The sequence below is a fragment of the Ornithorhynchus anatinus genome, chromosome 7, assembly GCF_004115215.2.
Source record: "Ornithorhynchus anatinus isolate Pmale09 chromosome 7, mOrnAna1.pri.v4, whole genome shotgun sequence".
Taxonomy (NCBI): domain Eukaryota; kingdom Metazoa; phylum Chordata; class Mammalia; order Monotremata; family Ornithorhynchidae; genus Ornithorhynchus; species Ornithorhynchus anatinus.
The window spans coordinates 41,903,149-41,920,706 of record NC_041734.1 but is presented as its reverse complement, the minus strand read 5'-3'; the positions used below and the strand labels follow the sequence as shown (position 1 = coordinate 41,920,706).

Sequence of the window (17,558 nt, the reverse complement as noted above, 5' to 3'; positions counted from 1 at the left end):
ACGTCTGCTGTGTGATCTTGGGCAACTCACAGAACTTCTCTGGGCCTCATTTACCTCGTCTGTAAAATGGGGAATAAAAGTGTGAGCCGCAGGTGGGGCAGAGACCGCACCCAACCTGATTAACTTGTATCTACCCCAGTGCTTAGAACATCGCTTGGCACATAGCGCTTCACAAGCACCATCATTATTATAATTATTATGAAATTTGCATCTCCTTAAAGCAGGAAACCTAATACATGGCAAAGAAAACGTATTTCCCTGAGGTCTTCCTTCCCTCTGCCACTACTACCTGCTACGTCCCCCCAAATCCCACCTGGTCCAGTCCATATCTGCGGTTTTGCACAAGGTGGGAACTGCAAGATGAAGAGAGTGCCGGGGGTGGCCTGCAGCAGCGGTAGCCACGATAGAAACTGTAAAAAATATTGAAAGTTATCATAGTGGAAAAGCTGCTGGAAGAGGAAGGGAGTGGCATAGGGGAGACAGGGAGAGAGAGGAGGGCAGGAAAACCAGGAGGGAGGAGCCAGGGAAGACGGGGCAAGGGAGGGTGAGGAGGAAGGGTCAGTGACAGGGCAGGATTACTTACCAAGCTAAAAATCATTTCTGCAGGAAGTGACTTCCACGGGGCTGCCTGAGAACCATCATAATCCTTTTCGCTTAATGGAGGATTTTCCAGGAGGGGTTACTGTTTACGTGAAGCCATCCCCGTTCTTTTACCCCGTTTCCCTGTGGTCACCTATAGACAATCCTTATTGCTTAATGGGGGATTTTCCAGGAGGGGTTACTGTTTACGTGAAGCCATTCCCGTTCTTTTACGCCGTTTCGCTGCCGTCACCTATAGACAATCCTTATTGCTTAATGGGGGATTTTCCAGGAGGGGTTACTGTTTACGTGAAGCCATTCCCGTTCTTTTACGCCGTTTCGCTGCCGTCACCTATAGACAATCCTTATTGCTTAATGGGGGATTTTCCAGAAGGGGTAACTGTTTACGTGAAGCCATCCCCGTTCTTTTACCCCGTTTCCCTCTGGTCACCTATAGACACTCCTTATTGCTTAATGGGGGATTTTCCAGGAGGGGTTACTGTTTACGTGAAGCCATCCCCGTTCTTTTATCCCGTTTCTCTGTCGTCACCTGTCGTCACATTGCAAGATGTCTGGTCAGAATTAGGTTTGCAGCCCGTTACCATGGGACGGTGTATCTCTGGGGACCCTTCTCAGTGTTTACGGAATACTATTTATAGATAATTCCCTGTGGGCAAGGATCAGGCCTACCAACTCAACTGTATTGCACTTTCCCAAGCACTCAGTACAGTTCTCAGCGTGGCTCAGTGGACAGAGAGTCTGGCCTGGGAGTCAGAGGGACATGGGTTCTAATCCCAGTTCTGCCCCTTGTCTGCTGGGTGACCTTGACTTGCCCAGTGCCTCAGTGACCTCATCTGTAAAATGGGGATTAAGACCTTGCCCCCCAAACTGGGACAAGGGTCTGTGTCCAACCTGGTGTGATTGCATCCCTCCCCTCAGTGCTTAATAGTGACGGGCATGGAGTAAGCGCTTAACAGATGCCACAATTACTACTATTATTCTCTGCACAGAATATGTACCCGATAAATACACAAATAAATGGATTGATCGATTGATGTAGTAAAACTGACACAGTGCACTTTTCACCCAGGGTGTTCAGAATTAAAGGCTCCTTTCCAGGTCCCAAATCCAAAATGAACTTAATTTAAGACACCGAATAGCGGAGTTTCAACGAGGGAGACTATCCTTTAAGAGACTCACAATACTTGTCAAGCAGCAGTGGGAAAAATTAATGAAACAACAGGCGATTGTTGTCCCTACCACCGGATACCTCTGTGTCCTTTGGTTTGAAGGTGCTGAGGCTGATGGGGAGACTGGATTCTTAATTGTGAGTATAATTGAGGGAGAATGAACACACCCCCAGGAACCTTTCCTGACTCCTCGCCATTCCAGGTGATCATTACTCAAATAACTACTGGTTAAGAGGAAGAAAGGTAGTTTCTACTTCCAACAGGACATAGACCAGATTTTTCTTTTCAGCGAGGCCTTTCGTGAACGGCACCCACGTACGGTTTCGGGATCTTTCATTTTTCGGGGGTGAAGCTGAGGCGGACTGGTAGGTTAGAATTGGGAGTATTTTTCCCCCTAGCACAGCAGCTCTGTTTTTTTTTTATGGCATTTATTAAGCTCTTAAATGTGCCAAGCATTGTACTAAGCTCTGGGGTAGATACAAGCAATTCAGGTTGGACACAGTCCATGTCTGAAAACCTAACTCTTGGGCCCATAAAATGCATCCAAAAGGTAAAAGTTAGTATTTGTTGAGTGGCTCACGGTGGACAGGGAACGTGTCTACCAACTCCGTGGTATTAGAGAAGCAGCACGGCTCAGTGGAAAGAGCCCGGGCTTGGGAGTCAGAGGTCACGGGTTCGAATGCCCCCTCTGCCACTTGTCAGCTGGGGGACTGTGGGCAAGTCACTTCACTTCTCTGGGCCTCAGTTCCCTCATCTGTAAAAGGGGGATGAAGACTGTGAGCCTCCCATGGGGCATACTAATTACCCTGTATCTTACCCCAGCGCTTAGAACAGTGCTCTGCACATAGTAAGCGCTTAACAAATACCAACATTATTATTGTACTCTCCCACGGGTGTTGTACGGTCTTCTGCATGCGATAAGGGTTCAATCAATGCTATTGAGGATAATAGGACCTATCATTTTAGTTAATTGGCATGCACGTCACCAGTTGGTACGGAATCGTAATTACTGTTCCCTCAGGAATGTTTTTTAGGTAATGAAAAAGTAAAATATTGTTTAAGTAGAGATTATACCTGTGATTACACGTCTGATCTTATATTGCTAATCATAATTGTGCTACTTATTAAGCATTTACTCTGTGCCAAGCACTGTTGGGAGAAACCAAACTAGAAAGGAGGAACATCGAGCGCTGTTTGAGTAACCAGACGTTCCTCTGCCACAATCCCAGACTTCATTCTTACTTCAAATATTCAGGGCATGATTTGAAAGTTTTTTTTTTAAAAAAGAAATTATCAAAAGTTTTAGAAAGCATATTTGAATCATAAAAATAACCGGCGATGTGCCATTTGTAAAAACGAGGCAAATATAAAATGAAGGGGGAAGCAAAATGTTCTGGGCTGAGCCTGAGCTGTTGGGAAATCGCCTGACTTTGCTGTTGTCTTAATAAATGAATCCAGGCTCTTGCTGGAATTTCTGAGAGTGGGCTCTGTCAGTTTACTGTTATTATTAATATTATTACTCAGTCTGTGAGCCTAATACGGTCCGGGGACAGAGCCTGATCTGTTTACCATCTAGTCACCCTTGCGTTTAGCACGGCGCTTCACAAAGAGTAAGCACTACGCCAATATTACCGATATTACGAGAAGTAGCATGGCTTAGTGGAAAGAGCACAGAGCCGGGAGTTAGAAGGCCCGGACTTTAATCTCCTCTCTGTGTCTTACCTCCTGTGTGACTTTGGGCAAGCCACTTAATTCTCTGTGCCTCAGTTTCCTCAGCTGTAAAATAGGGACAAGGCGCCAGGACGGCCTCTCTCTTTGACCGTGAGACTCAAGTGGGGCAGGAAAGGTGTCTGACCGGATTTTACTGTATCTACCCAGTGCTTGGAGCTTAACAAAAACCACTGTTATTAGTAGTACTACAACTGAAGGAAGGGGGAGAGAGAAAGGTTAATGGACTCCAAAGCACAAAGTTTAACAAGGCTAAGAAAATGGAAGAAGCAATCTGCCATCATTAAACAATTCGATTTGCAAAAATGTTTGTGTTTTCCCTTTACTTTTTATTGTGAGAGAAAAAAGCAGATACACGTACTTGGTTAAATAATATTTTATTGATATAAATATAAATATTTCATTCAATCGCATTTATTGAGCGCTTACTGTGTGCAGAGCACTGTTTTACACGCTTATTTATTTCACGGGTGAGAGTCTTTTAATACAAGAAATATTTCCCTCTTTGGACTTTCGAAAGGACTGTCCTTGGGAGTTTAGGAAACGATATTATATGCTCACTTACTCATAAACACACACGTATTCAAGAACACGTAGAGCAAACGAAAAGCAGTGCGGTCTAGCAGATAGAGCATGGGCCACGGAGTCAGAAGGACCTGGGTTCTAATAATAATATTTGTTAAACGCTTACTATGCGCGCGGCACCGTCCTGGGGTAAATTACACACAAAATGGGTGGGACACAGTCCCTGTCCTACATGGGGCTCACAGTCTTAATCCCAGCTCGGCCTCTTGGCTGCTGTGTGACCTTGCTCAAGTCACTTAACCTCTCTCTGTGCCTGAGTTTCCTCATCTGTAAAAATAGGAGTTAAGACCGTGACCCATGGGGAACGTGGAGTATGTCCTATCCGACTAGCTTGTATCTACCCAGCCCTTAGTTTGATGCCTTAAGTGCTTGTTAATAATAATAATGATGGCATTGGTTAAGCGCTCACTATGTGCAAAGCACTGTTCTGAGCGCTGGGGAGGATACAGGGTGATCAGGTGGTCACACGTGGGGCTCCCAGTCTTCATCCCCATTTTACAGATGAGGTCACTGTGGCACAGAGAAGTGAGGTGACTTAACGAATGTCAAAAAAAAAAAAGAAAAAAGGAAAAATAAGCTTAGTTTACAGTTCATCTCATCTCTTCTTCCCCTTTATATTTAGAATGCAGCTTCCATTCTCTTCAACAAGATGACTTTCATTGACAGTTCTAGAGAAGCAGCCTGGCTCAGTGGAAAGAGCACGGGCTTAGGAGTCAGGAGGCGCAAGTCACTTCACTTCTCGGTGCCTCAGTTCCCTCATCTGTAAAATGGGCATTAAGACTGTGAGCCTCATGAGGGACAACCTAAATACCCTGTATCTACCCCCAGCGCTTAGAACAGTGCTTGGCACATAGCGCTTAACAAATACCAACGTTATTATTATTAGTATCCTCTCCAGCGCTTAGAACAGTGCTTGGCACATGGTAAGCACTTAACAAATGCCATCATTATTATTACCATTCTCAGTGCCTCAGTTCCCTCATCTGTCAAATGGGGATGAAGACTGTGAGCCTCAGGTGGGACCACCTGATGACCCTGTATCCCCCCCCCCCCCCAGCGCTTAGAACAGTGCTAGGCCCATAGTAAGCGCTTAACAAATACCAACATTAGCATTATTATTATTACTATCCACACACATTTTAAGGATCATTCATTTTACAGCGTTAATTGAAAAACACCGGCCTGCTTTTCTTTACCGGGCGAATGGGCCATTATGCTAATGGTGTCTATTCAAGGGTAAAACAAGGAGCGTGAGAGTTTTCTGGATGCTCACAAACACCTTGCAAACGGGAGCTGCCGCATAATCTCTGCAAACGGTTTTCTGTCGTAAAGAGGGGGCCATAAAAGCTAAGAGATAAATACCAGTTACCAATAATGGATTTACAGGCCCTGGGCAAACCAGAATGGAAAACAGCAGTTACAAACCCATCACAGGTGTGGACTTGTTTGAAACACGCAGGAGATCGAATGCAAACGTCAGTGGAAAGCGAGTCCTGCATTAGAAGACGGTATAATAATAATGTTGGTATTTGTTAAGCGCTTACTAGGTGCAGAGCACTGTTCTAAGCGCTGGGGGAGATCCAGGGTCATCAGATTGTCCCACGTGAGGTTCACAGTTAATCCCCATTTGACAGATGAGGGAACTGAGGCCCAGAGAAATGAAGTGACTTGCCCACAGTCACATAGCTGCCAAGTGGCAGAGCCGGGATTCGAACCCGTCACCTCTGACTCCCAAGCTCGGGCTCTTTCCACTGAGCCGCGCTTTATAAGAAAGTGTAGCCTCCCCACTCAGGTCTCACCCACACACACACACAGTACAAATTCATTCAATCGTATTTATTGAGGTGTGCAGAGCACTGTACTAAGCGCTTGCAATGTTCAGATATGTTTTCGACGGTGCTTGGGCCTGAAATCCGCCCTTGATCTTTGCATTTCTATTCTACTAACAGCCTATGCCTCTTTGAAGAGTTAAGTGGGAGCTCCTCACCATAATAATAATAATAATAACAATAATAATGATGATGATGATGACGGTATTTACAAATTGGAGCAATTTGCTTCCGAGGCTCGCTCCCTTCGCTCCCAGGAGGGATTTTGAACTATGGCATGGCCGAGGAGCATTTCCGCGGACAAGACTGGCATCACAACATTGTGCCCAACACTGCGCTAGTCGCTTGGGAGAGTACGCTGCAGCCGAGAAGCAGCATGGCAGAGTGGATAGAGCACGGGCCTGGGAGTCAGAGGGTTTTAAGGCCTCCAATCTCACTCTGCCACGCGTGTGACCTTGGGCCGGTCACTATATTTCTGTGACTCAGTGACCTCATCTGTAAAATGGGGATTGAGACCGGGAGCCCCACGTTGGATAAGGACTGCGTCCAACCCGCTTTGCTTGTATCCACCCCAGCGCTTAGTACAGAGAAGCGGCGTGGCTTAGTGTCTTGAGAGTCAGAGGTCATGGGTTCTAATCCAGCTCTTCCACTTGTCAGCTGGGTGACTTTGGCCAAGTCACTTAACTTCTCTGTGCCTCAGCTACCTCATCTGTATAAAGGGGATGAAGACTGTGAGCCCCACGTGGGACAACCTGATGACCTTGAATCTACCCCAGCTCTTAGAACAGTGCTTGGCACATAGCAAGCATTTAATACCATGATTATTATCGTTATTATTACAGTGACTGGCATTTATTCATTCAATCGTATTTAATGAGCGCTTACTGTGAATAAAACACTGAACTAAGCGCTTGGGAGACTATAGTTTAACAACAAACAGGCACATTCCCTGCCCACAACGAGCTCACAGTCTAGAGGGGGAGAAAAGCATTAATATAAATAGATAGCTAGCTAAATAACTAGATAGATAAATAAATTACAGATATATACACTTACTGGCACACAGCACTTAACAAACACCATAATCGTTATTATTAACAGAGCTGGCAGCCAAGGAGGATAGCGGGTGTTTCCAACTCTGTTGCAGGGCCTCTCCCGAGCGCTCAGTAAGTATCGTGTTCCGCGCCCAATAAGCGCTCAATAAAAACGATCGATCGCTCGATGTCTCCCTCAGTTTTTATTCTGATGACCGAAAGAGGAAAGTCCGGCTACACGGGGGGGAGTTGGGGGGGTCCCGTCCCGTGCCCCCGGGCTCCTGGCGAGGGCAGGGGCAGGAGCAAGGGCAAGAGCAGGATCGGGAGCAGGGCAGAGTCAGGGGCAGGAGAAGGGCAGGGGCAAGAGCAGGGGGCAGAGGCAGAGGTAGAGAAGCAGTGTGGCTCAGTGGAAAGAGCCCGGGCTTGGGAGTCAGAGGTCATGGGTTCTAATCCCGGCTCTGCCGCTCGCCAGCTGTGTGACTTTGGACAAGTCACTTCACTTCTCTGGGCCTCAGTTACCTCATCTGGAAAATGGGGAGTAACACCTTGTATTCCCCCCCAAGCGCTTAGAACAGTGCTTTGCACATAGTAAGTGCTTAACATCATTTATTGATTATTATTTTAGTGTCAGGGGCAGAGGCAGGGTCAGGAGTAGGGCAGAGACAGGGGCAGGAGCAGAGGCAGGTGCAGAGGTCGTGGCAGGGGCGGGGGTAGTGTTGGGGGTAGGAGAGGGCCAGGAGCAAGGGCAAGAGCAGGGGCAGGGGCAGGAACAGGGTCAGGAGTAGGGCAGAGATGGGGGTAGGAGAAGGGCAGGGGCAAGAGCAGAGGGCAGGAGCAGGGTCAGGTACAGAGCTCGTGGCAGGGGCTGGGGCAGGAGCAAGGGCAAGAGCTCGGGGCAGGGGCAGGAGTAGGGCAGAGATGGGGCAGGAGAAGGGCCGGGGCAAGAGCAGGGGGCAGGAACAGGGTCAGGTGCAGAGGTCGTGGCAAGGGCAGGAAAGGGGCAGGGCTGAGGTAGGGGCAGGGTCAAGAATAGGGCAGAAACAGGGGCAGGAGCAAGGGCAAGAGCAGGGGCAGGGTTAGCGTCAGGGGCAGGAGTAGGGCAGGGGCAGATTTCGTGGCAGGGGCAGGGGCAGGGTCAAGAATAGGGCAGAAACAGGAGCAGGAGCAGGAGCAAGGGCAGGGGCAGGGTTAGGGGCAGGTGCAGAGGTAGGGGCAGGGGAGGGGCACGAGAAGGGTCAGGAGTAGGGCAGAGACAGGGGTAGGAGCAAGGCAAGGGCAAGAGCAGAGGGCAGGGGCAGGTGCAGGGCTCACGGCAGGGGTAGGGGCAAGGGCAGGGTCAAGAATAGGGCAGAAACAGGGGCAGGAGCAAGGGCAAGATCAGGGGCAGGGATAGCGTCAGGGGCAGGGCAGGAGCAAGAGCAGAGGGCAGGAACAGGGGCAGGGGCAGAGCTCGGGGCAGGAGAAAGGGCAGAGGCAGAAACAGGAGCAGGAGCAAGAGCCGGGGCAGGAGAAGGGTCAGGAGTAGGGCAGGGGCAAGAGCAGAGGGCAGGGGCAGGGGTAAGAGCAGGGCGGGGGCAGGGGCGGAGGTAGCGTGAGGGGGAGGATCCGGGCGGGGCGAGGGGGCGGGAGGCGGGAGGCGGGAGGCGGGGCCCCGAAAGGCCGGCAGGATGGCGGCGGGGGAGGAGGACTTGGAGAAGCTGCGGATGTCCGGGGCCGGCAAGGCCATCGCCGTGCTCACCAGCGGGGGGGACGCCCAGGGTGAGCGCCCACATGCACGGGGGGGGGGGGGCACGGTTTGGGGGCGCAGGACTGGCCCGGCACGGTTGGGGAGCACGGGACTGGGGGGGGGATGGTCTGGTGGGCGCAGGACTGGCCTGGCACGGCCTGGGGGCACAGGGCTGGGGGGGGGACGATCTGGGGGGGCAGAGAGCTGGGGGATACGGTCTGGATGCACCGGCCTGGGAGGGCAGAGTCGGGGGGGGACGGTCTGGTGGGCGCAGGGCTGGGGGGCACGGTTTGGGGGCACAGGGCTGGCCTGGCACTGGCTGGGGGGCAAGGTCTGGGGGGACGGTCTGGTGGACCCAGGGCTGGGGGGCACGGTTTGGGGGCACAGGGCTGGCCTGGCACTGGCTGGGGGCACAGGCCTTGGGGACCAAGGTCTGGGGGGACGGTCTGGTGGGCCCAGGGCTGGGGGGCACGGTTTGGGGGCACAGGACTGGGCTGGCACTGGCTGGGGGCAAGGTCTGGGGGGACGGTCTGGTGGAACAGGGCTGGGGGGGCAAGGTCTGGTGGGCACAGGGCGGGCCTGGCACGGTGTGGGGGTCAGGAGCCGTGGGGTGCCCCCTCTCTGCACCTTGGGGCTGCAGGACCGGCCCCATGTGGGACAGGGACCGTGTCCAACACCGTTTGCCTGGATCCGCCCCAGCGCTCAGCACGGTGGCCGGCACGTAGTAAGCGCTTCGCAAATGCCATGACGAGGATCATTCGCCGGGCACCTGGACCCGCTCCCGCTCGGTGTGGGGAGTGATGGTCCCTCCCTGTTATAACGTTGAAGCGGTGTGGCCTAGTGGATAGAGCCCGGGCCTGGGAGTCGGAAGGGCCTGGGTTCTAATTCCGACACCGCCACTGCCCTGCTCTTGGGACTCAGTGCGTTGCGGGCAGGGATCGTCTCTCTTTACTGCCGCGTTGTCCTTTCCAAGCGCTTATTGCAGGGCTCTGCACACAGTAAGCGCTCAGTCAATGCGATCGGATGAAACCTTGGGCCAGTCACTTCTCTGGGCCTCAGTTCCCTCCCCTGGAAAATGGGGAATAATAATAATAATGTTGGTATTTGTTAAGCGCTTACTATGTGCCGAGCACTGTTCTAAGCGCTGGGGTAGACATAGGGGGAATCGGGTTGTCCCACGTGGGGCTCCCAGTCTTAATCCCCATTTTACAGATGAGGGAACTGAGGCACGGAGAAGTTAAGTGACTCGCCCACAGTCACACAGCCGACAAGTGGCAGAGCTGGGATTCGAACTCATGAGCCCTGACTCCAAAGCCCGTGCTCTTTCCACTGAGCCACGCTGCTTCTCCATCGAGCCTGTGACACGGACTGGTCCAACCCCATTGGCTTGGATAATAATAATTATGGTATTTCTTAAGCTCTGCACATAGTAAGCGCTCGATAAATGCTATCGAATGAATGAATGAAGCGCTTACTCTGTGCCGAGCGCTGTTCTAAGCGCTGGGGTAGATACAAGGTGATCAGGTCGTCCCACGTGGGGCTGACAGTCTTAATCCCCATTTTACAGAGGTAACAGGCCCAGAGAAGTTAAAGGCTTGCCCAAGGTCACACAGCAGACAAGTGGCAGAGCTGGGATTAGAACCCACGTCCTCTGACTCCCAAGCCCGGGCTCTTTCCACTGAGCCACGCGATCCACCCCAGCGTTTAGGACAGTGTCTGGGACATAGTAAGCGCTGAACAAATAGCATTATTATCATTATTGTACTTTCCCAAGCGTTTAGTACAGTGCTCTGCTTAATAAATACGATTGAATGAAGCCTGCTGTCGCCTCCTGGGCTCCTTGCAAGCCCGAGAAGCAGTGTGGCCTGGTGGGGAGAGGACGGGGCTGGGAGGCAGAAGGATCTGGGTTCTGATCCTGCTCCTGTCGCTCCTCTGCTGTGTGACCTTGAGCAAACTGCCGCATGACTCTGTGCTTGTTCCAACAACTGTACGTAAAATGGTGACTGAGAGTGTGAGCTCCATGTGGGATGTGGACAGTGTCCAACCTGATTATCATGTATTAGAATAATGGTATTTGTTAATAATAATATTGATGATGATATTTGTTAAGAGCTTCCTATGTGCCAAGCACTGTCCTAAGCGCTGGGGTAGATACAAGGTAATCAGGTTGTCCCCAGTAGGGCTCACAGTCTTCATCCCCATTTTACAGATGAGGTAACTGAGGCACAGAGAAGTGAAGTGACTTGCCCATGGTCACACAGCTGACAAGCGGCAGAGAGGGATTAGAACCCATGACCTCTGACTCCCAAGCCTGGGCTCTTCCCACCAAGCCACGCTGTTAAGCGCTATGTGCCGAGCACTGTTGTAAACGCTGCGGTAGATGCAAGTAATCAGGTTGGAATAATGATAATGGCGGTATTTGTTAAGCGCTTCCTATGTGCCAAGCACTGTTCTAAGCGCTGGGGTAGATACAAGGTAATCAGGTTGTCCCACGTGGGCTCACAGTCTTAATCCCCATTTTACAGAGGAGGTAACTGAGGCCCAGAAAAGTGACTTGCCAAAAGTCACACAGCTGATAAGTGGCAGAGGGGAGATTAGAACCCATGACCTCTGACTCCCAGGGCCTTGTTTTTAACACTAGGCCACGCCGTATCCACCCCAGCGCTTAGTCCAGTGCCTAGCAGCGTGGCTCGGTGGAAAGAGCACGGGCTTAGGAGTCAGAGGTCATGGGTTCTAATCCCAGCTCCGCCACCTGTCGGCTGTGTGATTTTGGGCAAGTCACTTCACGGTTCCTCAGTTACCTCGTCTGTAAAATGGGGATGAAGACTGTGAGCCTCACGGGGGACAACCTGAATACCCTGTATCTCCCCCAGCGCTTAGAACGGTGCTCGGCCCATAGTAAGCGCTTAACAAATACCAACATTATTATTAACAAAGTAGGCGCTTAACAGGTACCATTAAAGGAAAGAAAAGGGCCTTGGTGCTGCCCCTGTAAGAGGTGCCATAAGTGGGTAGGAGGGGAGCTGGGAACAAGGTCCACCCATTCATTCATTAAATTCTATTTATTGAGCACCTCATGGGTGCAGAACACTGTACTAAGCGTTGGGGGGGGAAGAAACTAGAACAATACAAAGGACCTATTCCCTGCCCACAGTGAGATCACAGCCTAGAGGAAGGGAGAGAGACTTTAATAGAAATAAAGAGAGAAATGACATCTCTCTCTCTCTCTCTCTATCTCATCTATCTCATCTAATCTCTCTCTCTCTATACATATCTATCTCATCTAATCTGTCTATCTAGTCTCTATCTCATCTATCTCATCTCATCTATCTAATCTATATCTCATCTAATCTCTCTCTATATCTATCTCTATCTAATCTATCTAATCTGTCTCTATCTCATCTAATTTTTCTATCTATCTATCTATCTATCTAATCTATCTAATCTATCTATCTATCTATCTATCTATCTATCTATCTATCTATCTATCTATCTATCTATCTATCTATCTATCTATCTATATCTAATCTATCTCTCTCATCTATCTCATCTAATCTATATCTCTATCTCATCTAATCTGTCTCTATCTCATCTTATCTATCTATCTCTATCTCATCTAATCTATCTCTATCTCTCTATCTCTATCTAATCTAACGAATCTATCTCATCTAATCTATCTTTCTATCTATATCTATCTTTATCTATTCATATTATAGAGAGATGTGCTGGGGGGGGGGTCACGTGGCCTGGGGGACTGGTCACGTGACGCGGGCGGACGTGCGGCTCCACACGAGCCCAGGCATGAGCTGTAGATCGAGCGATTCGTCCCCGCGCCCCCGAAGGCGACCCGCGGGTTCAGGCCAGAGGAATGGATCGCCGAGCTGCGGAGCGGCCCGCCTGCGCCCCCTCCAGGCCAGGAGGCGGCGGTGCGCCGGGCCCGTCTCCCCAGGGGAGGCCTCATGGCCGCCCCATAGACACCCTGACATTGACGGACAGACTGACTGACAGAGCCGGGCCCAAGGACCCTTCCTTCATTCAGTCGCTTCAATTCACAGCTTATTTTTCATTCATTCATCCCAGCCTATTTATTGAGCGCTTACTGTGTGCAGACCACTCCACTGATAATAATAATGATGGTATTTAAGCGCTTACTATGTGCGGAGCACTGTTCTAAGCGCTGGGGGAGATGCAGGGTCATCAGGTTGTCCCACGTGAGGCTCACAGTCTTAATCCCCATTTGACAGATGAGGGAACTGAGGCACAGAGAAGTTAAGTGACTCGCCCACAGTCACGCAGCTGACAAGTGGCAGAAGCGGGATTCGAACCCAAGACCTCTGACTCCCAAGCCCGGGCTCTTTCCACTGAGCCACGCTGCTTCTCAACAATATAAAGAAAGTGACAGATTTATAGAAGCGGCCTGGCGGAGTGGAAAGAGTGAGGGCCCGGGAGGCAGGAGGTCGTGGATTCTAATCCCGGCCCCACCACTTGTCCCGCTGGGTGACCTCGGCCAAGTCACTTCACTTCTCTGGGCCTGGGTTACCTCGTCTAGAAAATGGGGATTGGGACCGGGAGCCCCACGTGGGACAGGGACGGTGTCCAACTTGATCTGCTTGTATCCACCCCGGCGCTTAATACGGTGCCTGGCACCTAGCACTTAGTACAGAGCTTAATAAATGCCATTATTATTATTATTATTATTATTATTAACAGTTTATCAACCAACCAGGTCATCATCCACAAGAGAAGGAAGGAATACCTGACTTCCCACGTGTGCTTTCCCTAACAGCCAGTGATATATATAAATATAGAGATATATAGATATATATCTGCATATATTTATATCAATGTAGATATATATAGAGATAGGTATATGTATATCTATATATCTACATCGATATATATATCTATATCGATGTAGATATATAGAGAGATATGTATATCTACATCGATATGGATATATATCTATATACATATATATTTATATATATCTATCTATATATGTATACTGATATATACTGATATATCTATATCTATATATCTAGATATCTATATATGTATATCTCTCTATATAGCTATTTCAATATAGATTTATATCGATATATACATGAGAAGCAGCGTGGCTCAGTGGAAAGAGCCCGGGCTTGGGAGTCAGAGGTCGTGGGTTCTAATCCCCGCTCTGCCGCTTGTCAGCCGTGTGACGTTGGGCAAGTCACTTCACGTCTCTGTGCGTCAATTTCCTCATCTGTCAAATGGGGATGAAGACTGTGAGCCCCACTTGGGACAACCTGATCGCTCTGTATCCTCCCCAGCGTTTAGAACAGTGCTTCGCACATAGTAAGCACTTAACAAATGCCATCATTATTATTATATATATTCAGTCATCTATCCTCTAGGCTGTGAGTTCAGTGTGGTCAGGGAACATGTCTACCACATCTACCAAGGGCTTAGTACAGTGCATTGCACAAAGGTAAGTGCTCAATGAATACGATTGAATTCATTCAATAGTATTTATTGAGTGCTTACTATGTGCAGAGCATTGTGCTAAGCACTTGGATGAACTCTGTTTTATTGTACTTTCCCCAGCATTTAGTACGGTGCTTTGCAAGCGCTGCTTAATAAATACCATTGATATATCCATGGTCTACATAATTCATATTTCCTCCTACCTCTTTTTGGCATGAATGATAAGCCTAGAATGTGGAAAAATATACCTAAACCAACATTGACATAAAACAGCTCCCATGCATGAACCAAACCATGTAGATCTGACTTTTCTTCCAAATTAACCAGAGGCTTTAGGCCCTGGACTTAGTTTCCTACCATTAGATATACTTGTTTGGTGATGCACATTCCAAGGAAATCTTAAATTGACCCAGTGAGCGGCAAAGAAATATGCTGCAGTACAGAAGCTACTCTACTGTTATTAACCGGCTCTCTCAATTGCTATAAAATATTGCCGAAGGTGAATTTAGTTCAGAAGCTACTGTATTGTTATTAACCGGCTCTGTTAATTGCTATAAAATATTGCCAAAGGTGAATTTAAACTGCCAAAATTAATACATCCTGTCCATCAAGGTGCCCGAATCAAGGCAATATAATACTCCCAAATAAATATCTTTTCTCATTGGGGCATTTTTCTACGTTTTGTTCAAGAACAGTCCTTAAAAGTTGGTAGTTTTTTCAGTGGCATAAGCAAAAGTGAGGTGTTACGGGAGAGAGTTAGCAATATCCAGTGGAATCAATGTCGCTGATTCATATTCACCTTTTTTGTGGCATTTAAGTACTTTAAAGGTGCCAAACACCGTACTAAGCACTGGGTAGGTAGAAGATAATCAGTTTGGACAGAGACAAGTAAGTGGCAGAGCTGAGGTTAGAACCCAGAGACTCCCAGACTCGTGCTCTATCCACTGGCCGTGCTGCTTCTAGTCAGTCTTCTTGATTTCACCTCCCCGCACATCTTTTTTAAATGATTAATTTATTCCCAAATAATCCTTGCATTTTTAGCTACACGGTAATAGTACTTGTTAAACGCTGTGCCCAACCTGGTTAATTTGTATCTCCCCCAGTGTTTAGAACAGTGCTTGGCACGTAGTAAGTGCTTAACAAGAACCATTATTATTAGCATTAACAATAAACATGGCTGGCAAACAATTTAATAGAGGGTGTTTCTGGACTATTGTTGAATTTTCCTGCTGTGGCCAGTATTAAGCTTTCGTCTGTGGATGGCCTAATGACTGCGATGATGTTTATGAAGCACTTAACACCTTGTTTGTCACATAGTAAGCACCTACCTCGGTAAATACGCCTAATGCGCAGTTTAATAAATAATGCTTACTCTGTGCAAAGCGAAGTGCCAGGTATTGAAGTAACAGATGAGAGGAGGTTAATCTAGATGGGCTGAATAGGCAGGACATTGACCGCGTGGGGAGAGGGGAGATGGACAAAATGAGAATTAATTAAAAACTCAATCATCCAAGGAAAGGATATAAAAGGGAGAAGCTGTGTACAGTTCTTGAAGAAGTATTGGGCTCCAGGACACACTCCCTCTTCAGCCTTTCAGCAGGTCTGGAAGTTCAGTCTCCAGGGCCTGGATCGCACCGGGAAGGAGGTTGAGTGGCAGGAGAAAAGTGGGATTACTGGGGTCTCCAAAGACTTTAATTGGCCCAGCTCCCGCTATCATGAGGGTCTCTGCTGAAGGGAATGGGCTGCATTCCAAGTTTTCCGTATCCCTGCTCCGCTCCCTTGCCTTTAGCTGGATGGTTTTAAAAAAAAAAAAGGCAAAAGTAGGAGCAGATGAAGACAAGAACCTATTGCTTGTCTTCACCAGCAGCCAGAATGCAACAGTCTGAGTTTCTCACAGCGGAGGACTGCGTTCAGCTAGATTGACCTCTTTTTCCAGGTTGGTTTCCATTCTCCTCCCAGGGTCAGTGGTTCAAACACACTCTTCATTCCCTTGTTCCCATCCCAGGCTGCCCGCTAATGGGACAAGGCAGGGGACTGCCCCGGTGTTTTGGTAGAAACCCTACCTGGGCTTGTCCAGGCTGTAGAATCATCCTGGAAATGCTCTACAATATCAGGAAAAAGTGTTGGAAAATCTATCAGTAAGCAGCCCAGGAAGGTCACCTTATCTGTCAGCGTAGTTTATGTATAAAATCTTGGCCTTAACTTCTCTCGTTTCAGCCTTTCACTATCCCCTTTGAGAGCACTGACCAAAAACTTGCTGGATTGAGCCAGGAAAAAGGATAAAATCTTACCCTTTGGCCATCCACCGTGAGATGAGGAGGGGGAAAATGATAACAGAGGTGGCTGTTGCTGGGAAATGTGGAAAGATGAAAATCGTCATTGCTTTGGCAGTTCAGTATAACCTCCGCACAAAGAAGCAGAGATGATTTTAGCTCCTCTGAATGATGTTTGGGTGGGTTTATAAGGACCTTTGGGGTGACCTTCAAGCCCATGAGCATTTCTCTCATTAAACTTCCATTTTGCTCACCTGCTTTATTACTTTGAGTGTTCAGAGTACAGAACTTCACTTTCTCTAGAGTCTAGAGGAAATATTTGCTTGACAGTTGTTATTACTGTGCTAAATCTTCTTAGTTCCCATCTTCTCTAATAGGAAAATGTCATCATCCTAATATTGTGTAGATCTTCTCAACTAACGGTCTCAATAGCGTAATTAATGACCATTTTCTCATCCACATAGTTTTTAACTAGTAAAAGAACCTATGCATTACTTTTGAAAAAGTGCTTTGAAGATGGGGAGATTGGTGTTCTCTCAGATATGAAGGGGAAGGGATATTTTTGTTAAGGCATTTGTTAAGCACTTACTATGTGCCAGACACTGTACTAAGCCCACGGGTAGATATCAGATAACTAGGTTGGACACAGTCTGTTTCCCACATGAGGTTCACAGTCTTAATTCCCATTTTACAGGTGAGGTAACTGAGGCACAGGGAAGTTAAGTGGCTTGCTCAAGATCACACAGCAGATGAGTGGCAGAGCTGGGATTAGAACTCAGGTACTTCTGACTCTTCGGCCCATGTCCTTGCCACTAAGCCATGTTGCTTCTTCAGATTCCTGACGTTCAAGTGGTGGGACTGATGAGAACGAGCCTTATCTTGAGAGGACCAAGGAGTGCGGAGTTGGGGGATATTGGGAGAAGAGAGTGGATAAGCAGGAAGGAAAGGGATGATCGAGTGCTGTAAAGTTAATGATCGGGAGATTTTGTTTGAGGAGGAAAGGATTGGGTAACCCATGGAGGTTTTTTAAAGGTGGGGAGATGTGTGCAGAAAGATTTTTTTAAAAAATGATCCAGGCAGCAGAGTATATCGTTGGGAAGGGAGAGGCTAGAGGCAGGGTGTTCAGTGAGGAGACTTGATGCAGTAGTCAA

General features: G+C 48.4%; 1 protein-coding gene across 1 annotated transcript in view; it reads left to right on the top strand.

Annotated features, from left to right (window-relative positions):
* The first annotated feature begins 8,586 nt into the window (after positions 1-8,586).
* The window catches only part of PFKL (phosphofructokinase, liver type), a 55,702-nt gene continuing 46,730 nt past the window's right edge, over positions 8,587-17,558 (top strand). Inside the window, 1 exon segment of the mRNA XM_029069256.2 lies at positions 8,587-8,703. Within this exon segment, the coding sequence (XP_028925089.1) occupies positions 8,613-8,703 (91 nt within the window). The 5' untranslated portion in view covers positions 8,587-8,612.